We start from the raw sequence: 27,294 nt of genomic DNA, 5'->3' as shown, positions 1-27,294 counted from the left end.
CCCCCCCCCAAACGAAAGGCGATAAGGCTATCCTTGACCAGGTAAGCCTATATTGCCTAAGTGGCCATATAAGGAAGTACCTGCACTAGCATGGTTACCCCCTGTTTCATGGTCCACTAAGCAATCCCTCACTCTAGGGGTATCAGAGGGTCTCCACCATAGGGAATCCCTACCTCTGGTGTGTTTTGGCAAAGCAAAAGGCTGGTGTTGAGATGGAGTACTGAAGTGAGGCTCCACTAATGTAGGGCTCAACTTCCTCCAATCACTATCCACCATGGATGCCTTTCTTTCCATGACTGAGTTGCACTGTGCTCTCAGGGTCAACCTCTGGCTGGGTCCCTTTGGTTGGCTTACTGGAGGGACAGGTCAGGTTTGGGGCCTTGGGGTCCCAGGTTTGACTGTGCCCAACAGTGTCCATCTGGGGGAGGTCCCTAACTAGTTGTAAGGGGGATCCCTCAGGAACTTTTAAAGTTTTCACCTGGCTAGGGCTGCTAGCTTTGGTGCCCCTTATCTGCTGATGGGGGTGTTTTATTTGACAGGGGCCCTTTGGGGCTCACTGACCTCCTTGACCTTTGCAGCCCTGGGCTGACTGAGGCAGGGCAGAGAGGGGCAGGTTACCTGCTCCAGACTGGGTCCCACCTTGGAAGGATCCACTGACATCAGGGGCTCTGTCAGGCTAGGCCTGACTACCTCTGGGGCAGTTTCTTCACAAGGGGTAAGATCAGTTCCCTGAGGAGGCTGATACTTTCCTAATGTCGCGTGGGAGGGAGATTTCTCTTCCTCCTCAATGCTCTCTCAGTTTGTGTGGAGTGATCCATAGTTTCAGGCTTCACAACACATGAATCAGTTTGAGTTTGGGCTGTGGCCATCACAGCCCCACCAACCTTTTCAGGAAGGGACTCAGTTTGGGTATGGGCTGTTACCATCACAGCCCTGCTAATCTGTTTAGGAAGGGATTCTGCTGAAGATGGGGCTGAGTCTTGCACAGCCCTACCAACCTTTTCAGGAAGGACATCTTGGATTGGGGCTGTAGCCATCACAGCCCCACTAACCTTTCCATGGACATTTACCATTTTAGAATGGGTTTCTTGTTCAACCTCAGCCCAGGCTGAGATTTCCAAATCATTCCCAGGTAGACAATCTACAGGGAAGTTTGCTGACACTGCCACCCTCTTTGGGCCAGTGACACCTCCCCAGCTGAGATTTACTACTGCAATGGGATGATTTTTCTGCACTCAATCAATGTTAGTCACCTGATATGTGGCACTAGGTAAAAGTTGCCTCGAGGGGACTAGATTCTCAGTCACCATAGTGATACTAGCCCCTGTGTCTCTGTAGGCCTCAACTTTTTGACCATTGATGATGGGCTCCTGTCTATACTTGCTCAAAGTGTTTGGGCAATCAGTGAAGTTGGCAAACCCCATGCCATTTTCATAGACAAGAGTATCTGTATTAGGGGACATGGTTAGGCCAGAGTCCACCTGAGTTCCAAAAGTAAACCCACCCAAATTCTTGGGGGTACTCCCACCACCTGGGGGATTACTACTAATAGTAACAGGAGGTGTTGGAGCTTTACTTGGAGGTATATTTTCCTTATTGCTATTCTTTGGACAACAGCTGTCTGTTTTCCAGTGGCCAGGCTTTTTACAAGCATGGCAATAAGGTTTCTTCTGGTCAGAGGAAGTGTTTTGGGACCCACCCCCATCCTTGGAGTTTTGGGGCCCTGTGGGAGACTTTTCTTTAGATTTATCCCCACCCTTCTCTTGAGCCTTGGAAGTATCCTTCTTTTGGTCATAACCCTGATTCTTAGGCCTAATCCTGGTTCTGACCCATTTGTCTGCCCTCTTACCCAATCCTTGTGGAGAGGTCAGATCTGAGTCCACCAGGTGCTGGTGCAAAAGCTGGTTCTGACAATTACTTAGGATCTTCTCCCTCAAAATCAAATTATACAATCCCGTATAGTCATGTACTTTGCTGCCATGTAGCCAACCTTCCAGAGCCTTAGTAGAACAATCTACAAAATCAGTCCAGTCCTGAGTCTGAGCTTTTTGGGTATCCCTGAACAACAACCTGTATTGCTCAGTGGTTAAGCCAAACCCATCAATGAGAGCACTCTTCAGGACTGTGTAGTTTTTAGCATCCTCAGATCTAACTGTGAGGAGCTTATCTCTCCCTTTCTCAGAAAAGGAGAGCCACAAGATTGCTGCCCACTGATCTTGAGGGACCTGCTGTACCATGCAGGCCCTCTCCTGAGCAGTTATCCATTTGTGGATATCATCCCCATCTCTGTAGGGGGGCACACTCTTACTCAGGTTTCTATGGTCATAGGACCTGTCTTTATCCTTAGGGATAATGCTGCCACCAGTGGGTGTCTCCCCACATAATTTCTGTTCTCTTGCCAAAGCAAGTCTAGCTTGGGCCAGGGCTACTTCCTCCATTTTTATTTGGAGTCTAACAGCTCTCATCCTGGCCTTATGCTCTTTCCTCTGAGGGGAAGTCATTCCCCTCTGAGATTCTCTTGAGGCACTAGAAATGTGAGAATCCCTGGAAGGGGTTCTCTCTCTCCTATGGCCTGGGAGAATTCTGCTATTGGGTCTGGGGAAGTGATTCCCTTCTCCATTCCCATGTAGGACCAAGTTGGCTTGGCTAAGCCTTACCACTGGTACCTGGGTATCCCTCTGATCCTGATCTGACTCTTCACCTTCTGATTCAAGGTCCATCTCCTCATCTTCTACTTCTGGAGTGGTGTTCTCAGTACCTGGGGGATTCACTCCTTCTCCTGACCCTGAGGGAACTGTTCTGCCTTTCTCAAGATCATCCTTCTCGAGGATGGCTATCAGGATAGGAATGGTAGGGTTGTGACCCTTTTTCAGCTTCCTTGCAGTGCACAAGGCACTCACGTCCCTATGGCTGAATTTGTCATAGTCGGAGGTTGCCTGTGGAGGGTCAACCACCACAGGTAGAGAGCTTAGAGCTTCACCTGTGCCAGACATGACTCTAGTGAGGTGTAAGTGATGCACTTACCTACACTAAGTGTTTTCCTACTGTACCTTGCTAGTGAGTTGTAGTCAGGGTGTGCTAAGCCCTTCTACCTACAACTACTAAGTTCAGTAGAACTTAAATATGCTAAGCTTTGTTTATATGTACCTATGGTACTTAATGTGATCTTTCAATTTGATAAAAGATTGCAAAGGTAAAACAACAGCAAGCTCAAATCTCACGCCAGGACTGGGGCTGGAGTGCCCCAGAACCGGTTTGACTGGATTTTGCCTGGGACACCTTGTGCGCCCCAGGCAGTGTCTAGTTTCTTTCAACCCTCCCTGCTCCAATCCACTATCTCCTGTCTGGGGTGGTGTACCACCTCCCTGTGACAGGAAACCCTTTGTCCAGGCCTCCCCTGCCAAGTTTCGGTCAGCAGCAGGAGGGCAGGCTTGTGTCGGGGCAGCAGCATCCATTTTGTGATGCTGAGGCTCTGGTTAGGATTAACCGCGTTTTAAGTAAAGTAACATGTCTTCTCCCTCTAGAAGGGTGGAATGCTACCCCCGTCGCCAGAACTGGCGAGGGGGTAGTATTCCAAAGTGTATGACACCAAACACGACATGTTTTGATAAAGCCAAACCAGAGTTAGCATTAACCGCGAGGATTATAATGCACTTAAGAGTATATGGTATGGCAGTATCACTGGAACAGCAGTAGGGAAATGGTTCCGAACACTGCAGACAGGCTCAGCTCATGCTAGAGCACCATATCACATAAAACCAAGCACTCTGCCTCCAGGATTGTAAAGGCCTGCCCTAGGAGTGACTTATAGGTGTCTATGTGTCCAGATATAGGTTTAGACATAGGTATACTATATCTAAGCAAGGGGTGAGTACACCACCTTGCCCCAGCTGTGTGAACAGCCAGTTGTGTTGATTTAAGTACCAGCCAGGGGTGGCAAAAGATATGCTGCAGCCCCTGTTAGGCCTTGAATGCACCTATGCCCTGGGCACCTATAGTGCACTGTACAGGGGCTGATAAGGTGTCCAGTACCAAATTGGTGATGTACCTATAGTACATGGAGTCCATTTAAAGAGAGAGCAGATAGCCTGGGGCCCTGATTGACAGGATCCCAGGCCAACTAAGTCGAAAACCAGCTAAACACAAGGCAAAAAATCTGGGGTAACCATAGTCAGGTATCCACCTTCCTACACCTATGCTTTGGAGGGTTAAATGTGCTATACTGCTGTGCGATCCAACGTACTAATTCTACAAATACCATCGGCCTCTCATGTGCAGGGGAGGAATGCCCCAGCAGCTGTGGTAAGGTCAGCCTCGGTCACTTCTCCCACTCAGAAGTTACTATGCCTCGAGGGAATGTCGGAACAATAGGGAAATGAGGGGGAACACTGAGCAGGGAGCAGGAGCGGGCATCATTAAATGGAATACTCAGTGTGGAGCGAGAGACAGCATCACACAGGGCCAGACATTCAGCTGCATTTAGAGGAACTAGCAGGCTAAGGTTATTCAGTTAGTATAATTGTTGGTGTAAAATGTCTGTGCTACATATAATGTTCACAAAGGCTGATGAACCTCTCGAGCGGGCAGCAAGTTACAAGTGGCACGACAGATTGGAGTCAGGTCGGGGGCAGATATTGCGTGTCGAGCTTGTGGACTGGCCCACCTTCACCATGTTCGTCCTTCAGCACTTTAACTTGGGCAGCCAAAAACAACACTCACAAGTTCCGTCTCCTTTCCTATAGGTCGAGCACAGTACTTGGTGCCATAGGCTATGTAGGCCACCGAGTGCGTTTTATTGACAACTCCTGTTTCTTCCATTGAGATAAAATACTGCCAGTGCATGGGTCCCTTCAATTTGTGACAAACGCTGTCTTCTTTGAGGTGAAGTGGCTGTCCGTTCAGTATTCTGAGGTGCTTTCATCGGCGCCAGTCGGGGTGCTTGCTCTTTGACCTGATATATCTGAAGTGCCCTTTCTGTTGGTATAGATGGTGAGGTTCATTGCATTTTTTTAAGTTATTAGATTTGTAAATAACAATGCCTTGTATTTATGTTTTAAAACCCAAAACATAAATAGAAGGCATTGTCATTTACAATGCCAATAGCTCAAAATCTTGTGAATGCGAGACCTATTGCATTGCAAATGCTTGTTTAGGCAGAGGCTGGGGCAGAGTAAGAGGGCGCAAAAGAGGAGGACAAAAACAAGTCCAGTGGCAGGACCAGGAACCGAATATGATGGAAACCTGGAGCAAAACACAGGGCAGGAGAGTCTAGTGGTTAATGTATCACATAGACAACTTACACCTACGGAATAAACAGTCCTCGAGGAAGGCCTTGGCTATGTCGCAACCCCAAAGAGGACAGTTTTCGGGAACAGTGCGAAATCCAGAACCTGTTTAGAAAAATACACCTTAAAGTCCACTTCGATGGTACTCAGGAACCAGCCAGACTGGATTCAGGCCTTCGCAATCCCTCGACCTTCACACCTACCGTTGGCATGGTACCTGCGGAGGTAATGACCTATGAGAAAGCTGTCTTAAAAGAACTGAAGAACCAGGATTCCAGAGTTCCTTACCATAATCTCTCTAATCAAGAACATGCAGCGATTAGATCATTGACTGAGGACAAAGGCATTACAATAAAGCAAGCTGACAAAGGGGGTGCCACGGTCATACAATCCACTTCGGATTACAACACCGAGTGCCAACGCCAACTACGGAATACTAAATTCTATACTCCGATAACAACAAACCCCACAACTCTATTAACGACCGAGATAACCACCATGGTCTATGAGGCATAGAGTAATGGGAGGATCAGTGGTAAAGAAGCTGATTGCTTGATTACCAAACATCCCAAAACACCCTATTTTTACACTCTGCCGAAAATACATAAAGGGACCACTCCTGTCCCGGACAGACCTATAGTTTCAGGAATCGCCTCGCTCTTAGAGCCGCTCTTAAAATTCTGCGACCATTACCTACAACCTTTGGTCAAACAGACACCATCATACATCAGGGACACAACAGATATCCTCTGTGTTATAGGTGAAATAGAAAACACAGGCAATATTGACCTCCTGGTCACCTTGGATGTGGAACAACTGTATACCAATATCCCACAGAGAGAGACATTGGCAGTAATAGAATCTGCACTAAGTGGGAGTGAATGGACAGCAGCAACACCCATTTCGTTCATCATGCAATGTGCCACCCTGGCCTTAACAGAAAACTTTTTTGAGTTTGACAGTCAACTCTTCCACCAGTCTCAGGGTACTTCGATGGGGCGTACCTTTTCCCCCAGTGTAGTTAGTTTGTATGTGGCGGCATTTGAAAAAGACACCATTCAACATGCGAGTAACCCCTTCAGAGCTAACCTGAGACTGTGGAAGAGGTACATAGATGACATCCTCATCTTTTGGCAGGGTGACATACAGAGATGGATTAACACAAAAAACGAGCACTTGAAATCCATCCACACTATATCTGCCACGAATATTGCCTTCCTAGATCTCACCATCAGGTTACAAGAGGGTAGAATAACGACATCCCTATACAAAAAGCCTACCGACAGAAACATTTTGCTACTGTACAGCAGCTATCATCCTGCTACACTGAGAAATAACCTTCCCTTCAGCCAATTTCTAAGAATTAGAAGAAATTGTAGGTCTACAGAGGTTTACAAAATTGAAGCAGAGATACTGGCTGACAATCGGCTGAAGAGACAATACCCTAAGAAACAGGTTCACTCTTGCATGAAACGAGCAAGAAACAATAATAGTGAAAGCCTCCTATAGGTTCATGAGAAAGAACCCACTGACATGTTGACCTGTGTGACCATGTACACATCTAGATCCAAGCTAATAAAAAAGGCAGTGAACAAACACTGGGCAATTCTGAACACGGATACACTGTCAATACCCAAACCAAGGTTTGTGTTTAAACGTACCAACAATTTGAAAGATATGTTGGTGCACACTAGACCCAAGAAGAGCAACATCCCTAACCAGAGGCAACTGTGGGATCTCCCACTCGTGACAGGACACTATCCCTGCGGCTCTTGTACCGTATGCCCACAGACCAGACACACCAAACAATTGGTTCTATCAGACACATTTACATGGACGCTAATCAAACGCACTAATTGTAACACCCCACGTTGTGTGTACATGCTGACCTGCCCTTGTGACAAGAGGTATGTGGGCATGACCATGAGGCCCGTTCAGGTCAGAATCACTGAGCACAAGAGCAATATTCGTTGCCATAAAACTACCACCAAACTATACATCCACTTCTCTGAACTCGGACACCCCCCAGAGAGTCTACGCTGGGTCATCCTAGAATCCCACCAACAAATAACACAGACTGCTTTGTTCAGGCTTGAACAAAGGTGGGTGTTCCGTCTTGACTTAGCAAATGACGGCCTGAATGACGCCATACCCTGGAGCAGCATTATTTAATCTGATATATACAACCATTGTCCCCAACTTTAACGAACAAGTATATCAGCTTAGGACTCCACGCTAGTCTCTCACCTCTTAATACATCTCTGCCACATGATATCGACATCAGGCTAGTCAATTAAATTCAGTAAGCTTTATTCGATTATTGCAAAACAATCATAAAAGCACACACAAACATTAAAACATGTACAATTCATTACAGTTAATTTACAACAATCATGACAGAAAATATTAAAATAGCATACTCTTTCCAGCAGCAATTGATTTTAGGATGTAGGTTGCCGTAAAAAAACAGGTATCTGGCTCATGTAATGAAAACAGCAAACTTATAGCAGCATTCACAGATAAAGTACCGTGCTTTTTAAACAGGGGTTTAAGGAAAGTGATACGGAGATGCAAGTACAAATCACATATGAGGAGAAAGTGCAAAGTGCTCTGTTTAGTGACGCCGTCACAAGGACATGGGGTAGCAGGATACTTTTTAATACATGGAAATGCAACCAAATGATGTACAATGCCTAATCTCATTCTTGTAAGAACGAATCGGTGTGAAGTTCTAGTTACCGTAGTTGGGTATTGTTGGAAGCCCTCAATATCAACGTATGATGTATAAAACTTAAAAGTTATTAACTGCCCGGTAATAATTTGGCGATCACAGACCTTCTTCCTCAAATAAGTATATTTTATTTCCCTTTTGGGGATAGCAATTGCACTGCTGGGGTTTTCCATAATATTTATTTTAAATATGTCCTTAAATGTTGACACTATATATTTGAGCCATGGGATCTTTAGACAGTTATCCAGGCGAAGGCAGTCATTAATAATACTTCTGTTAAAGGTAGTTTCTTCCTTCAGCCAGATAGATCTCCATACCAGCAAAGGCCTTAGCCCAATTAAATCCGTCAAATGTTCCAGCCCCACTTCATTATGTATAAGCTCATAGGAGGCTGACATAGGTAGACAGAGTAACTTTTTGAGAAACCTATTTTCCTCTGTTTGTAATTCTACATGACGGTAGTGGCCCCATACCCCAGCTCCATAAAGTGCTACCGATGTGCATCTAGATTGGTAAATGTGCAACATATCGCAAATGCAGCGGTCCCCAAGTTTAGCAGCAAATTTAAAAACCCCGTAAACACTTTTGGCCAGTTTGGCCCTAACATTCATTACCTCCTGTGTCCACATCCCATTATTGGTGAAGATTATACCCAGGTAGCAGAACTTCTCAACAGTTAAAAATTTGGGGCGGTCTACATAACAGGGTTTCGTTTTCCTGCACTTGGACCACAGATCAGGGCATATGTTTTAGTTTTGTTAATCTGCAGCTTTCTGCCCTTAATAAAGTCTGTTAACTTATCAATTAACCTCTGTAGACCCAAAGGTGTCCTTGAAAGCAGTACCGCGTCATCTGCATATAGCAGCACCGGTACATCCTGGCCCTCCACCTGGGGTGCATCAGACTTTACCGTTTTAAGTTCAGCATCAATTGCATTGATAAAAATAGTCAAAATAAGGGGCGCAAGGACGCAGTCTTGCCTAATACCTAAATTAACCTTAAATTTGGAGGTAAATTTGCTCGCTTGTCCATAGCGCCCACATGTGGATAATTTAGTGTAAAACAAATAATAGGCTCTGGGGCACCAAGATCTAATGAAATCGGCCATAGCAGAGCATGGTCTACCAGGTCAAATGCACTACTTAAATCTGCAAAGCAGAGGAAAAGAGACCCTTGCTTTGCACGTGTGTATTTCCCTATTAAAAGGTCCAAACTAATGCATTGTTCCAGGGTTCCCCGTCCTTTCCTAAACCCGTATTGTGACTGAGCTAAATTCCCATTATCCTCAGCCCACTCTTCTAGCCTAACTAACAAGACCCTACTCATAATCTTGACAGATGAGTCTAGGAGAGAAATTTGTCGATAATTTTTGGCTTCGGATCTATTTTCTTTCTTAAATATGGGAATAATTATGGATTCGCTCCATGTAGATGGAGCGCTTTCCATTACCGGGGCGTTAAAAACTCTGGACAAAATGGGACCCCAGAGTGCCGGTATGGCTTTGTACACATCTACTGGTACGCCATCTGGGCCGGGTGCGTTCCCGCCCCTTACTGCTACTGATGCCATGTTCAACCTCTACGAGTGTAATATTAAGAAGGAGAATTGGCCAGGTATCTATATCCCTAGAGACCGTTGAGGCCACATCACCTGGGTCAAAAATGCCTGTAAAATGTACTACCCATGCTTCACTGCTAACATGGGGTGCTAGATCAGGTGCATCCTCATTTCTTAAAAAAGGGGAGTTAACTGTATCCCAGAACATCTTGCTATTGGATGTATCCACAGCCATTGTTAATTTGTCCCAGGCTTCTACTTGGAGCTCCCTCTTCCTCCGTTTTAGTTGTTCTTTATAAGCTAACTAGCAGCCTGTCCCGACGTTGTCCGGGTATGAAATAGAATGTGTGTAATGTGTGTATTTGGCAAGGGCAATTTATTTTAAAATCTTTCATTAGAATAGGGACAGAGAAGGCCCAGCTGCAGCCCTGGTTGATGTTTGCAGGAGCGTGTAATTGGTGTAGTGATCTGCCGCCTGAGCCAGGTTACAGCCCTGGTTGAAGTTAGCAGGCGCGTGTAATGTCGTTGAATGAGAGAGTTATCAGCCGCGGGTAAATCCGTTTAATGAGAGAGATGTGTGACAGCGAGTAGGAGAGGCTGCAGTAATTGTCCCCGCAGACACGCTCATTTGCGTGTTCCCCCGCTTGAGGCCCAGATGCAGGCCTGTTTGATGTAGCAGGCGCGTGTTCCCCCGCTTGAGGCCCAGCTGCAGCCCTGGTTGATGTTATCAGGCGCGTGTAATTAGTGTACTGATCCGCCGCCTGAGCCCGGCTAGAGCCCTGGTTGATGGTAGCAGGCGCGTGTAATTTCGTTGAATGAGAGAGTTCAGTAACAGCGCGCATGAGAGGCTACAGTAACGTTACTTACCAGGCCTCCAGGTTACCGCATTTGTCACGGCCACAGCAGACGATCTTCTGATTAATGTACGACCCACATGGCATGAAGGGCGGAACGTAGCACACTCCCCCAACGTTTCTCACGCCTCCAGCGTGTCCCTTGATGCGGCGCAATTGCGTTCACATGGCATGAAAGCCGGACACACGCCCCCAGTGTTTCCCAGGCCCCCAGCGTGCCCCTTGATGCTGCGCAGCAACGTAATTGGAGCTTGTATGTACGACTCACATGGCATGAAGGGCGGACACACGCCCCCAGCGTTTGTCACACTCCCAGCATTTGTCACTCCCCCAGCACACTCCCACAGCCCACGATGTGATGGCTGTACCACACGCCCCCAGCGTTAGTCACTCCCCCAGCCCACAGCACAACGCAGACACGCCCACAAGGAACTACTTTGCTGGCACGGTTCTTTTACCTTTTTTTTTTTTTTTTTTTTATAAAAACTTTATTGTCAGGAATACAGGATACATAGTTTCAATAACATAGGCATTTCACGTTCGAGTATCAGTTTTTGCATATTGAGGAATAAACGATAAGATAGACCGTACTACAACATATAACTTTTGTTACCTTGAGTATGGCATGAGGTTGTCAGAATCAATTACTACATAGAAAGCATTCAGTTCCATACCTTGATGGTGACGGAGAAGCAGAGTATTAATAGGCACATGTACCCGTCCCTAACAAGTTCAACGTGCAGCAAACATCAAAAAACTATAAAACCCAACTAAAGTCATCACTCGACAATGAAGCACATATTCTCACAGTCAATGGTAGGCCTCGTCATACATTCTTCACTGTATCCCAGGTACAATGGTAACCCGGTCCCTCCCCGCACATCTCATTGTACAGTGTACGTATCCATACTGTTTAGTCATCGTCCTCTTCGGACTCCGAATCCTCACCTTCCGGCAAGGGTGCACAAGGCTCTCCCCTATATTTGTTCCACGGTAACCAAATCTTATTCCACTTACGGGGGCAAGCCCGTAGCACATAAACTGCCCTTTCCTTCACCATTAGGAGGTCCATATATCTGATCCAGCCAGCCACCGTAGACAGTTCCGGGGCACCCCACTTTTGTGCGATATCACGTTTCGCCACAGTCACAGCTAAAGTAACCCACAGCTGTCCATACCTGTTCAGGTCAGTAGGGTCCCAGATGTTCAACAGGCATTTACGGGGTTCAGGTAGGACCGACACATCAATGGCCTGAGAGACTGTGCGCATGATCTGTCTCCACACTTCTTGGATTTGAGGGCATTCCCACAATGTGTGAAACAGAGTACCTTCTTCCCCGCATCCCCTGAGGCAGTAAGGGTGTGGTGCCCTTTGTATTTTGTGGAGAAGTGTTCTGGTGTAGTAGGTGCGATGTAAGATCTTGAGTTGCACTAAACGGAACCGTGCCGATATGCCTACCTCTCGCGGTGATGCAAGGGCTTCGTTCCACTCTGTGTCATCCATCTCACCCAATTCCTCAACCCACCTCTCCTTAAGCTTCAGAGTGGGCTCTGGCAGGTTGTTAATCAGTTTTTTATAAGTGAGAGAGGTCGCTTTTTGCTCCATAAATTCCGTCAGCAACCTGTCCTCTAGGGGTGACGATTCAGGGAGTGTGGTTTCGGGTGGAATTGCCTGCATTAGAGCGTGCCTGATCTGCCCATATCGGAATGCCTCAGTGGAGCCCATGCCATATTGTTGTTGGAGTTGTGTAAATGCAATCACCGCGCCCTTGTCCCAGAGGTCCCCAACCACTGAGATCCCGATGTGGTCCCATTGCGTGAAGCCCCTACATGACCGCAAGTTACCCAGCGCTCTAGTGTCCCACAGTGGCGTCATCCTGGTTATCTTCCCCTTCCAGCCCAGTCGGGATTGTGCCGTGTGCCATAGTGTCGCTGTGTGAAATGTTGGGCCGAGTAGGTTCCTCACACGCGACGGATTGTATAACACTGCAAGCATGCCGTCTGTTCCCAGTTGTGCCCAGTCAGCCTTGTATGCAGGGTCCCCCCGCGGGGTGTGTATCCAGTGATTAATTATTTTAAGTTGGGATGCCCAATAATATAATTGGAGATTGGGTAACGCAATCCCTCCCTCGTACCAGCTTTTCACCAATTTTTCCTGCGCTATCCTTGCTGGGCCATTGCTCCACAGCAAGCTGGAGATCAGAGCAGCAACCTGCTTAAAATATCGCTGGTGCACTATATATGGAGAGTTTTCCAGCACATATAGGAACCTCGGGAGAGCCATCATTTTATACAGTGCCGCTCGCCCAAAGAGGGTTAACGGTAGAGTAGCCCAGTACTTAACGTCTGCACGTAAGCGCGCAAGAGGTGGCGGTTCTTTTACCTTTTAAATGTATAGAGGAGTTGGCCTAACGGCTAAGGCGCTCGACCTCGGACCTGGGGATCTGGGTTCGAGTCTTGGTAACAACGCCAAACATCCTGTGATTCTGGGCAAATCTCCCGTGCCTAACAAAAATGAATGTGTGTCCTCATGTAACATAACTGGTGCTATGTAAAACACTCTGATACCTGATTCAGTTTGGGTCAAGTTCGCGCTATATAAAACTCTGCAAAAAAAAATAAAAAATATGGTGGCCATCTGCATAGCCTATGTCCTTCTGCTGCAACTGCCCTTTCCAACGCTGTATTGGGTGTTGTGATTGGTGCTGTGGTTACTGAGATTACCCGCCTCAAGTGCTTGCGCTCTCTCTTTATAATATTAATATGGATCTCAGATTATTAACAATCAACCTGTCCCTATTTCTACTTAATAAAGCTTGCTTTAACTGGGACAGGGATTGAGTGCAGGCATGATCAAACCACCCTTTATTCTGCACTCGTCTATTCCCCTTGGTTATGGTCATGATGTTATCAATTATTCCATTTATCTTGCTAAAACACAATAAAATACACAAATGGTCGGCATAGTCATCCAAACACTCATAAATCTCAGCATGACATGCCGTAACAATATTTTTAAAACCTTGTCCGAGTTTTCCCCTTTCCACTTAATCCTAATGCCATTAGGTCTACATGGGATTATATCATCTACTATCGTTTGAGTTACTTGGCCTCTATGTCCCCAAATGCTTAGTGATAGAATAATACAATTATGGTCACTAATGGATAGGTCTATTATCTCTGGGGTAGTACAGTGAGCACTAATGTTCATTGAAGGCAATACATGATCGATAGTAGTACAGGCGTTCCTGCCAGTGAATGGTGGTAGGGAATTAACTTCACCGTCTCTTGCACACTGCAGGACCCCCATGTCAAATTTAACCATAACAGAATTTAGCATCTCTCCATAAGTGCTGTGCAAAAAGTGCACACAGTCATCACCCGAATCATTGCTAAACCCACAAACCTTGGTTAGGGAAAGAGGTCACGTATATATATTAAAATCTCCCCCCCCATATAATATCAAAATTAACACATTCATCAGTGCACAAATTATATAATACGTTCTCCAATTCAATAACCACTTTGTGTCGTGAAGAATCAAACAGATTATTATAAAAGTTGATTAACAACACATTACGGCCATTTTTATGTTGTAACCACAGAACTTGTGAATGACATCCAATTATTTTATACATTTTAACTTCCACCGGTAGTTTGACAGAGAGGAATATTAAAAGTCCCCCTTAGGCTAGTCAGATATGGAGATTAGGCTATGTTAGGACGATATATCTAATAACTAACAATAGAGTACAATACTACACTCTAAGATGGCCGATATACGAATCACCCAATCGGCAGACACCAGCAACATATGCATGGATTTAGCGCAGTGACGCAAGCACTTTTGCACTGTATAAATTCTTGTTCACATTGTTGATAAAACCGCGCCACTCAAGGCCAAATTTGAAGCCCTTGATGCACGTCCATATCAAGGTAATAGCCAGAACTAGAGACTTTCACCACATTCAAAGATGGCCTCCATGGTTACACTGTAGATGATGTCATGCCGACACCATCACACCACACACCAGGTGCGGCTGATTTACCATGCTTAACGGCACCAGGAGAGGGTATTTAAGACAGGAAGCGGCAACCTGTCTTTTCCTTCCTGATGCAGCGGAGCGGGTAGGTGAGCCAGACTGCTCTGAGCGGGAACAGGTGAGTATGGATTACGCGTTTAGACTATGCCTGGTCACAAGCTTTTAAGAGAGGTAAGAGGTGCTGGGAATTGCTGACAAGTTACTGCTGGTCTTTGGGAAGGGTACGCTGACTCTGATGTTCTGTAGAGCTCTGCACTAAGACATAGCTTTGGCGCTGTAGGCGCTCTTAAACACACCGCACAATTGGATAATGTGGGAGCTCATGGTGAAGGCGCCGGCAGCTACGCAGGCAGTTCTGGGGCACTGTTGAGTCTGTTGAATAACCTTGTCAATGATATCAATTTACTAACAACAAAGAAGGGTCTGAGGGAAGTTTAGAGTCCTAACAGGGTTCAATCCCCCTTTCCATACTATTTCCAAAACAGACTAGAATCCTGAGGACTAATATAAACGATATACTCGTGAGCTGATGTATATCAGAAAGAGAAAAAAATAGTTCTCTATGGCTAACAAGAGTGTGTACAGTAAAGAAGGCTACAACATATATAGTACAAATCGCATTAGGATAGTTGGTATCCCATCATTACACAGTCATGTGCCCAGTGTCATCATCTGGGAACCAAACAGTACCCACTCAGTCCCTCTTATCAATCAGAGAGGACAATGAGGAAGGGGCTGTATCCTTCTAACGATTATTTCAGAAGGAAAAAACAAACAAACTACAGACTGTGTAGAGGAAAAAACTAGACAAACTCAAGTTGTCCCGATAGTTTGCAGTGCAAGTAAATAGTGAAAAAATAATGATGTGAGTTAAAAAGGATAAATTGCTGAGATAGTGTGTTGATTATTGAGAAACACCACTGATTCTTACAAATTCTCGCAGTTGTCCTAGTAAAAACAGTGTGAGCAAAGTGAAAACTCAGAACAGTTGGAAATTAATCACTGTCCAGAAAATAACCTGGTCGACATGTTTCTGCCAGTCTGGGATATAGGATCCCTGGCTTTCTTCAGGACCAATAGATATTGCTGTCACTGCATCCAAAAAATCAGAAAATATCAAAAATTGGAAGTCAAACATACAATATTATGTTGCTTCTTTTACAAACCATGATGAGCAGGATGAGTAAGCTGCATCTAGAAGAGAAAACAATATCTAATGACTTCTCATTTGCATGTGATAGCCTTCATAAGTATTACACATCTAATAATAACTTTACAAATATGTTATTTAGCCAAGGGAGGGCTTACCATTGCTCCTCAATGGGTAGACCTCAACTCACTCGGCACCAGCTCGGATCAATGAGGCCCCAAAAATTGTATAAACAAACGATGACATTTGCATAGTCATCTATGAATAATCACAAACAGACCAGCCAACTGTTTAAAAACACTTCACAACCGTGGTAGAGATACTCGAGGAGTCTATTGTAAAGGTGGTCTTTCTACTGACTCTCAAAACTATAATGGATCTTTAATTCCTATTTTAGTTTTGTCAGACTTGTTCAAGTGGTGAAGGACTGAACTCATTCTCAGAGTCCAATTTAACGTAATTCCTAGACTATAATCTACTCCCTCGCAGTTAGAGTAGCGTAGGGTAGCTTAAACTACAAAGCATCCGTCTATAGGGGTGTGTTACAACTTTAATTAACATTTACTGCAGCGCATTTGCAATGAAATTATACGAATATGCAGTAAAAATTGAACCAATATTGAGGCAATTGCAATCCTCGATGACAAAGAGCTCGCGTCTAACGCGTTTTACCGCCTCATGCAGGGAGACACATTCCATACGGACAAGCCTACCTCTCCGTTGGTACCTCTCGGCATGACCGATGCTGGGGTGGAGGTAGCTTGCCGTTGTTTATGCACGCCATTATAAACACGGCTAGTTACACTCGGGGAGGCGCGCTCGTGACGTTATTTCGTGACGTCACAGCGCAGCGACCGCGCTAGTGCTGCTGGGATTTGTAGTTATTTTACAATAAACGGGCAACTGCCTTACCGCCTATTGTGCTCAAACGGTCATTGAAAAAAACCTTGTTTCGGGTTAAAACGAGTAGTTACGTTCCTATGTGCAATGATACCAATTTCACAACTATGGGCTTACTTTAACCTGAACCATGCCCACTTTCACTTTTAATGCTCTAGAGTCATGGCCTTAGCAACTAAACGTTGTGCCTACAAGCCCAAACCCAGCATTTTTTGTTGTTTGTTTTTTCCTTTTAATAAACAGCGACACTATGTTGAGTGTCTATATACTCCGCTGCGGTCTGATGAAGCAGCACTTGAATCCTTAAGAGATGAGCTGGTACACACTCACCATGATGTTCAATTACTCTAACTGGTTACACAGAGGTTTTTATATTCTAAATACAAATGAAGGCAAACTTAGAATGTGATATGCATGAAATCACGTTTTTATCACTTGTATAGATTCAAAGAGGTTGTGTACGGTGAAACACACCCACTGGAATTAATAGGACCATGTACCAATATCTTCATTTGGTTTGTTGATCCTTTTTGTTTGTACTCTAGGTTGGCTGCTTTTCTCTGGGGCAACATCCTACTGAGAGAAGAAGTGCTATGTAGAACCACACCACACACTATAGATAGTTTTCATTTAGTCACTAGGTTCTGAGGAATCGCCAACTGATCTATTAGAGACATTTTATAGGCGAGAAACACGTTGACCACTAAGGGGTAGAGCATAATTTTTGTCAGATTAAAACAAAATAGTCGCCCTCCTTTTTCTTTTTACTTTTTAATCAGGTTATGACCTCTCCAGAAAAAAATTCATTATAGAGGATTCCCTTACCTGTTTTTACCCACACACCACATCTACATCTACCTAGCCTCTCACACCCACGGCACCTATACGGCAAGGAACAAAAGATCTCCGATAAAGAGCCCCTTTATGGGTGCCCTTCGAGTATTGCAGCGCCGGCTCGACAAGGAGCAGACCCATATGATGAAGCATGACACCTAGCTTGCTGGGTGTGTGAGGGTCCTAGTTCCAAAAGGAGGTATTCCCCACCTCCCCACCACTCACCAGGTGGCCAACTTGCCACCCAGGAACACCATACCTCTTTTGTCTTCTATTTCCACCCAGTGTAACTACGGTGGACCTTTATCAAGCCCTCATAGTCCCCCTTGTTGTTTACTACACACTGAACATTGACAGGCAGCTTGGAAATTTACAAAATAAAGGAACATCCTGAACATTGCTTTATCGAGAGAACACAAATATTACATTTTATGCTTGTACAGACACCACATTTGAGGCTTTATCGTCAGTGATTGTCTTGGAAATTAAAAAAACACAAGCAGAGAGAGGGAAAAAGGGTCACTTACATAAAATAAACATGCCCTGTTATTCAGCAAATATGAATATCTGTGAATATAAGTTGACTTTGACCGAGTGATGCTCATTAAAACATGTTGAAATGATGCATTATATAAAAATATGCCTACAATGTTGTCACAGAAGTTCATCATTCTTGGAAGCCTGCAGATGTAGCACATATATTACCAGCTCTAAGGATCAACTTGGATTGGGGACCAGCATGCCTGCAACAGTTTCTCATGGTTCCTACATTTGAAGTGGTACCTCAATGTTGGGAACTGAGTTAGGAAGACATTTTGCCATTTTTAAATAGATCATATGCAAGTAGTAACTTGTGCTTAGCCCACCTGTTTTCAAACATAGACAAGTTAGACCAGCTCTAAAAAAAACCTAATAAAAGCCCTTACTCTTTGATGACAATTATTATACGTTAGATTCAAAATATTTGTTGGGATTTTAAATTCGACTTTGTTCTTGTAGATCCCTTTTCATTTTGCTTTGCTTTTAAAACTGTTTCAGATGCCCCCTTGACTTTTCTAGAGTAACAAAAAAGGCAACCACTAAAATAGAAATGAAAGGCTTTGTGCAAAGAAGTTGATTTGAGTATTATTTTTCATTCATCATTATGCTTTCTCATATACGTTTTTTATTCCTTCTGGTTCCAAAGTCCAACCCTTGGATTCATATGTATTGGTTTTTTAAAACTGTATAGAATTTCAGCAAATCTGTCTGGTGTGCATATGTTTTCTTCACTGTTTAATGTAATACAAGCTTTTTATCATATATTAGTGAGGGCAATTTAAGATAGTCCACTTAAGCAAGGGCAAAAGAAGAAAAGCCAGACCATCCTATAGTCTGTCATTGAAAAGGGAGCTTTTAGCCAACGCGTGGACATTATTACCAAAAAAAAAGAAATGTCTCCGACACATTAGCAATTATAGACTTATTCAGAAACAATGTGAATCTTTACCAGATCGCGGAGTCTAATGAGTCCAGGATGTCCATGCCTAATTTCTCCATGATGCCTTGGTTTTAATCTCTTGAATAGTACAAGTGCACATTGGGCATGATATCTTTTGCACCTCTCTAAAGTATATATAATGTTTTTCCGAGACTCCTCCTAAAAAAATTCATTGTGCTCTGCCTTTGAGTGTTGTATGAGCTGGATGGAAAAGGAACAAGAAGGGTGTTTGTGCAGCTTTTTAATGTTTAGACTAAAACTTTATAAGCTCTGCCATAACACTTTCAAGACCAAGTGAGGGGGGTCTGTCTTCCATCCTTGTTAACTTACATGCAATGATGGATAGAATTATACAACATAAGCATATTGTGAAATCCTAAGTCCGGTGCACCTGGGTATGTTCTTTAGCCAGGAATTACAGAAACAAAGAACTTGGGAGATCTATGTCTTATCTAGATTTTATCTACACATTCATTGAAAGCTTTGTCTGCAATCAGCATGACCTGGCCAAATGCAAATAATACATGAAGATGATATTGAATAAGATGTGTTTGATTTTATACTTTAAAGATGCCTGACATAATGTTATCTAAATGTCATTATGCTTAGTGAATTTATAGAGCTGCAAGAAATATTGCAGCATTTCAATAATTACATTTTTTACAAAAAATGGCAAAAGAGAATAATTTCTAAATATAAGCCTTGGTCTGCTTGCTTTCAAGCCATTTTGAGGTCATTGTGCAATTAAGTGTGAAGTATTGCATATGCTATGTAGAGACCAAGAAGACCATATTGTGAGAATTACTTTATTGTGGTTAATCTCTACTATATTGTTCCCTGTATGTGATTGTAAGTTGTTGAGATCATTTGTTCCCATAGCGGTATACACATTACTTCTACATATAATTACTTCACTTGCATCACTTTTCCTACCATTCCCCTAATTTTAAAATTACCATTATGCCAATTGCATCACATTGATTTACCATCACTTCAATCCTTAGTCTCTAAAACAAAAATAATGTTTATTTAATGCTGTCATTTTTATATTAAACCAAATGCACACACTAAATCAGTCAAATATTACACATTAAATACTATTTCAATTTTAACTTAAATATAATAATGTGGAATATGAGTTGTACTCTTATATAACCACAGCTAAACCTATATTAAATTCTAAATACTCACAATATTAATTACATTGATCAAAAATAAAGTACAAAGTACAAACCTTAATGCTATTGAATTCAATTACTTTAAAATATGTATTTGTAGGTAACCTTACCTCTCATGCATGTTACATGCTTAATTATATTTATTTAAACAATAAAATAAATTTAAATTGAGAAACACCATTGTATTAAATTGCACATATCTAATAGTACTTAAAATAAAATAGGCAACTGTGACAATAACCCTAATTAATATTAAATAGTTCAACATAATTATATTTACTATGGTAAAATTAATTAGATTAGTATAAAATAGGCACATGTTCAATTAAAAACTATAGGGCCTAATTCTCAATGGTAAATTTACGAGTAGGTTTACTCATGTATAGATCTGCTCCTATACTTACGCATAACTCTACCCTTTTTTGCTCTTCAACATTTCCAACTGGAGATCTCCAGCGAGGGGTAGGCTTACAAATCTTCACCGACGAAAGTGAAATTATGGGTGTAAAGTTATTACAAGTAACTTTTCACCTGTTGGTACTCTTATTGTTTAAAAAAAAATTGAAAAATATAAAACTAGTTTAAAAGAATTCATATTAACATGGAATGAAAAATATTGAAAAATATTATATGTTACAGCACAAAAACACCTCGAATTAAATGTGTATAAAATAGTTTAAATATATTAATTTAATGATAAACATTAAGTTTAAAAAATGATCCACTGTCTGTAACATTTTTATTTCATTAGCACTAAAGTTATCTATTTAACTATTTGTTATATTTTTAAAAAGTTAACGTTGAATCAATTTATTTTTTAATCAAATATATCATTAAACTAAAAAAGTAATTATTTGTACATAATGTTTATCACATGTAAATGTAGAACTAATTTAATGGATTAATTTAACATTAATTCCTATGGAGTGTTACTTAAATTCCCTGGCTCACTTCTTTTCTATGGTAGTGTGTTACAGTACTAGTATCTGGCCAATTGTGGTGTTCGACTTACTCCAAGGCTGGCCTGAAGTAAATGTATGCCTGTTTTGACACAATCAGGGTAGTAGTAACTTTAGAAGAGTTTTATATGAATTACAGTTGTTTTCTGTTGGTATGTGTTTTAAGTTAGCATGTTTCCCCAAATCCCTCCTTAATCTTTGATTAACTCCACCTATTATTATTGTTATGTAGAGCATCTGGAAATTACACAGTTTCTTTGATGGGTTCTCATGACATTGAAAACAAGGAGAGGAGAACTTGTGCAGCTACCGCTCACTTTTTTCTTGCATCGGACTATGGCTCTTACTCTACTTTGAATTACACATTTTCTAGGTGAAATAGAACAGCAGATTGGGCAAAGGAGCGAATCGTATGCCTCCTATGAGGGCTCATGCATAAGTTTAAGTTTTCCAGAATAATGAGTAAATATGACAAAAAGTAAAGGCACCAGAATTATTTGTCATAGAGAATATTATAATGTGTCAATTTCTTTATCACAGGGCATACAGGTCTGGCAGGAGTTTCATACAGTGTGAAAGAAGAGGGAGAGGCATATTTCATGAAGCACCCTGATGGAGAGAAAGGCGAAAACATCACCCATACGCCAGGTGAGTAACTAGTGCTAGAGGTAATGTTCACAATAATAGGCACAACTGATAGATGTTGATACTACTTTTTACATTGAGACCACAGCACATATTAGTAGCTTGGCAGGTTAATTTGATGGATGAAAAGAAATGTCTGTAACTTGCAGGTCCTAAGGTAAAATCCCAGTATAATAAACAAACCATTAATGTAACTGCTGCTGAGGAGTGTATATAATCGTCTAGTCACATATTCAAAGTAGAATGAAATATCTCTATACCTGTTAGAAAGTTCGATGTTTAATTTCCTAATCAAAGGCTCCAGTTCTTAAACGATAGTTGAGTGGTGTGTCGCCCATGCTGCACATCATGTGTAGTCTGAATATCATGTCCTAGAGCTAATAAGATTTTATTGCAGATTAATTCAAAACGGAGAACCAAAATACTATTTTCTTTTGTTTCATGATTATTATGCAGCATTTTATCAAGATGATACTTTTCCTACTTTAGAACTGATATCATCTTATTGAAACACTATTAACTATCCCTGGATAACCAAAGTACAACAAATGCTATTGGAAACTCTGTCAAAAGTCAGGATTTAGAAAGCCATCACTAGTCTCCCCAAAGGCAAAAAGTCTGGCTGGATTCTATCCCTTCAGATTTCTATAAATTTTTCTCTAATAATCTAGCGTATTTTCTATTACTGTTGTTTAATTCGCTCAATGCAGAGGCTTCTCTTTCTGCTTCATGAAACCAATATCGTTATTTATTTTAAAAAATATATATATTTTAAGTGGTGTGGTCATATTGCTCTCTTTCTCTTAAAAATTGTGTTTTAGGCGTGGCCAAGATGGCGACCAGGACGGAGGTCTGACTGTAGAGCTCCTCGCCCTAACCCCCTATAACCCCCCACGTTAGCCCCGTATTTGCTGCTTTGGCCCCCTGGCACTTCGCCCGAGGCACAGACCCACAGCGCGGCTCGCCCGCGAGGAAACGGCGACCGCCTATCACCGCCGCCGGACATAAACGGAGGGTGCCGAGTCGGAGGCCGAACCGGGCTCGAGCCGACCTCCGTGCCTGAACCGCCCATCCCGCCTTCAGAGGTTGCGGCCGCGATCCGGGTCGAGCCCTCGGCATCAGCGACCCCCCCGAGGCACGGGGGGGCCACCTACGAAGAACTGCTGCCCTGCGGCCGGAGGGGCCCGTGGCCCGGGCGAAGCCCAAATCCAGCCCCCGGTCTGGGCCTGTGACCGGTGGGGAGCCGACGGGGAGCGCTGAGGCGGCCACGCGATCTACTGCCCGCGTTGGTGGGCCCCTCCAACACTACGACCGGCGCTGAGTCGCCTCTGCCCCCGGGCCCACGGGGGACACCGAGACCTGGCGCCTGCTTGCAGGGCGGACTGGGGCCCGTGGGTGCGCTGCTCTAGACCCCGGCTTGGGCCTACACGCGCCTGCTGATGTGCACCCGGCGACGGCCGGTCGGCCTCCTGTTTGGGCGCTAGGGGAGAGGCCTTGCTCGCATCGCATGCGCTCGGCGCAGCGCGGACCCATCCCCTGCCTGGACATCTTCTGCTGGGGGATACCCCGCGTCGGAGCGCCGACCTAAGGCCCCGGTTTGAGCCAAGCTGGGGTGTGCCCGCCTTCGTGTCGCCGCCTGGGACAGCGGAGACCAGACCAGATCTGCAGAATCAAGGTACCAGCACCCCGGTCGAGAGGAGGGCGGACACGATCTGCAATATCAGAGTGCCAGCACCCAGGCCTGCAGGACAACCACATACTCAGAGGTGAGGAGAGGGGGAGCTCGAGGGGCCTGGTGATCGTGCCCCTGGCGGGAGGAGAGAGGACACCCAGTCGCTATTCACCCCCCCCTCGCCCACTGGGAACTGCTAGAGGGGATTGGACTGGTGGCGGAGAGACCCGGGGGGTGCCACGCGGACACCTCACGAATTCTTGCGGTTGGCCCCGGAGGCAGTGCCGTGCTTTGACTTACGCCGGTGCTCCCCGGCTGCTGGCTCTCCTTGGTGGCGGACGAGGGAGTTAACTGAATCGCGCCGCCTGGCCTGTCACATTAGCCAGGGACAGACTAATTTGCATATAGCCAGGTTCTGAGCTGGGATGGGGCAGTGAGATAAATAACGGTGATGGATCAAGCCCTGATCTTTGGACTGGGTAAGAGTGGTCTGCTTAATTCAGACACTCTGTTCATCACCACCCCCTTTTCTGTATCGTTTTTGGCCACTATAGGTGTGGCAGGGTATACTCAGACATGAGTCCCTTTCTCACTGCTCCATCAGGATTCAAGCAAGCCGGGCCGAAGAGGCTGAAATGCCAGAAACCGGTCCCCGGTAGCTTGTCTCCTTTCTGGTGAAGAATTGGCTTGGTAGTTTGGTCTGCCCTGTTCCCATGATGCACTGGGCCAGGGACAGACTAATTTGCATATAGCCAGGTTCTGAGCTGGGATGGGGCAGTGAGATAAATAACGGTGATGGATCAAGCCCTGATCTTTGGACTGGGTAAGAGTGGTCTGCTTAATTCAGACACTCTGTTCATCACCACCCCCTTTTCTGTATCGCCTGGCCTGTCACGGCACGATGTCTAACGCTACCCGTCGAGGGACCCGACCAATTAATGAACTTCTCCGGAAGTCATCCGCTAAAGGTGAGAAACCCCAAACACCCACGTCGCCATCGACATCTGCGGGTACCCCAAACAAACCCTCTGAGGAAGCCCCCATCACAAAGTCATTTTTGGAAAGCCTGTTCAACACACTGCGTGATGATTTCCAAACTCTGAAACAGGAACTTGTGAGTGACCAGAGGGAACTGCGCCGAGACCTGGATGGCCTAGGGGAAAGAGTAGCGGCGGTGGAAGATTCCAACCATGCACGCGGGGACGAGCTGGAACACCTACAACAAGAGGTCCTCCGCCTTCAGGAGCAACAGGTGGACCTCCAAGCTCACGCCTCGAGAACCGCTCCAGGCGGAACAACGTACAGGTTCGTGGAGTACCATCGAAAACAGAAGGGAACAGCGTCACGATGTACCTCCAGGACCTTTTCCGCGAAATCCTGGGAGAACCTGCCGACTTCCCCATTCGCATCGACCGGGCACACAGGGTGGGGATGCCCCGCCGGGCCCCGGCGCCCCCCCCGGACATCTTGGCATTTCTACCGGACTTCCCTATGAAAGAGAGGATCCTTAGGGAAGCACGCAGAGCACAACCCCTTCGCTTTCGGGACGACCCTGTTGAACTTTACCAGGACTTATCAGCTATAACACTGCAGAAGCGCAAAGACTTCCGGGTGGTCACCACATTCCTGAGAGAAAAGGGGGTGCCATACTCCTGGGGCCACCCGTTTCGCTTAATCTTCAAATGGGAAGGACGCCTGCACCAGCTCCGTTCGCTTCAGGACACTTGTACCCTGCTGGGCCTTGAACTACCCGACGACGCATCGGCGGGTCCCCCTTCCCCGGGATCCTCCCAACTTACCGGGACGCAATCTTCCAGGGACGGTTGGCAACAGATGCGGAGACGTCGCGCTCCTAAGTCTCGCCTCCGCCCGGACCCGAGCACAATCGCCAAAGAACACACTGCGGCCATCGAAGCGGTGGTTAAAGACACCGCTATGTAACCCTGAATTGATCCTGCTGGGGGTCCATTCTTACTGCATGTTCTCATAGTGGGGGGGGTGAGGGGCGGGGGGCCACATGGGTCGCCACTGCCACAGTCTCCTTCACCTTCTAAACCTACAGGCCTGAACTGACTCTGGATAGGCCTGGGACTATGACTTCTGGTTGGGGTCCTCAAGTTGGGGTTAGGGCGGGAAGGGGAGGAGGGTCTGGGATGTTGCTCTCACTATCACTGACAAGAGCTGTTTTTTACATATGCCTACGGTTTGCCTTTTGGAAGTTTGGGGAGGTTTTTGGGGTTGGGGGGGCGTCGAGGGCGGGAACCAGTGGACAAGGTACGGGAGGGGGCGCAATGTTGTGTTTGGGACGGGGTGGGACACGAGGGCGGGGACCAGTATGCCAAGGGACATCGTTGAATTCCGGGTGTTAATCATTGCTTACTATGTACCGCGATGGGCTGCTGTGCTACGCTTTGCCACCTTCGTACTGCCCCGCGATGACTGACACGCTTAAGATATTGTCACTCAACGTAAAGGGCCTCAATAACTCGATAAAACGAAGGGCTGTTATTTCATATCTGGAACACTCAGAGGCGGACGTCTGCTTATTGCAGGAAACCCACCTTCTACCCAAAGACTGGCACAGGATGCGCTCCCGGATCTTTCCTCAACAATTCTTTTCTTCGCTTCCATCTAAAAAGGCTGGGGTGGCCGTTCTGGTCTCCCGACGCTTTCAGGGCCGGGTGGGGGCCAAAGCGGGGGAGGTTAGGGGTCGCCTCCTGGCCTACACCTTCCATACGGGGAACAGGACATTGACAATTGGCTCCATATATGCTCCAAACACAGGTCAGGAACCATTTTTGAAAACTGCACTCTCTGAAACATTTCAGTCACCTAACTCTCAGCTGCTCATTGGGGGGGACCTCAATTTGGTCATGGACACGAATAAAGATAGATCTGGGCACCGATATGGGGACACCGGAGCGCTGTCTGTAGAGGGTGGGTCATGGCTACGAGAGAGGGGTTTGGTGGATCTCTGGAGAGTGGCGCACCCCAACACAGAGCACTTCACCTTCTATTCCCATGTACATCACACATACGCGCGGTTAGACCACTTCTTGGGCTCTTCGAATTTGGTCCCTCAGGTCACGGACGTTTCTATAGTTCCGGCGGCCCTCTCTGACCATGACGCGGTAGAGCTGACGCTCAGTGTACCCAAGACTCCACGCGTTAGTGGGTCATGGCGGCTCAACGAACCCCTTTTGCAACGGCCGGCTGTTCATAAACAGATCCACCAATGCATTTTGGACTACCTTGCTATAAATGATGACCCCGCAACCTCGGTGTCGGCTCTCTGGGGAGCCCTGAAGGCCGTGGTCCGGGGGGAACTGATCGCCATTGCGGCCGCTGACGCTAGAATCCGCAAAGAAAAAAGGGTTGACCTCACGGCACAAGTAGCTGAACTAGAGAGAGCCCACAGCCGTACCTGCGCTCCGAGAATTTGGCGTCAACTGAAGGCCGCTAGGGCTCAATTGGCTAGCCTTGATACTGACAGAGCCGAATTCGCCGCCCTTCGACTTCGCCATACCTACTATGTAGGGGGCAACCGCACCGGACGCCTTCTGGCCAGCACCTTAAAGGCTAAGACTCAACGCTCGAAAATCACCACTCTTCTAGACGACTCCGGCGAGACCCTTACCGATGAGTCGCAAGTCGCCGATGCCTTTCGCTCCTTCTACGCCTCCCTGTACAGTGCGGATAAGGCATCGCCAGCCGCCATTGACGCATACTTGCGCTCGGCGGACATCACGCCACTGTCCCAGACGAACACAGAGGCCCTGGAGGCTCCTATTCGCCTGGATGAAGTCCTGGCCGCCATCTCGCGCTTACGCCCGCTCAAATCACCTGGACCTGATGGATTTTCTTCAGGTTTCTATAAACTTTTCGGCCAGATACTAGCTCCAGTACTCACGAGGTTATTTAACTCATTCGAAGGCCCGAGCTCCATACCCCCGGATATGCTGGCGGCAGAAATAGTGGTGTTGCCCAAACCGGGCAAACCCCCGAC

The 27,294-nt window shown here is 45.5% G+C and overlaps 1 protein-coding gene across 3 annotated transcripts in view; it reads left to right on the top strand.

Annotated features, from left to right (window-relative positions):
- Positions 1-27,294, top strand: part of LOC144819829 (uncharacterized) — a 254,736-nt gene that overhangs the window by 124,541 nt on the left and 102,901 nt on the right. For all 3 annotated transcript variants that reach the window (XM_078677556.1, XM_078677555.1, XM_078677554.1), the window contains one exon: positions 21,512-21,619. In XM_078677556.1, the coding sequence (XP_078533682.1) occupies positions 21,512-21,619 (108 nt within the window). The remainder of the gene's footprint in view (positions 1-21,511; positions 21,620-27,294) is intronic.

This window comes from Lissotriton helveticus, chromosome 2_1 (genome assembly GCF_964261635.1).
Source record: "Lissotriton helveticus chromosome 2_1, aLisHel1.1, whole genome shotgun sequence".
Lineage (NCBI taxonomy): Eukaryota > Metazoa > Chordata > Amphibia > Caudata > Salamandridae > Lissotriton > Lissotriton helveticus.
This window is presented reverse-complemented; position numbering and strand designations above follow the sequence as displayed.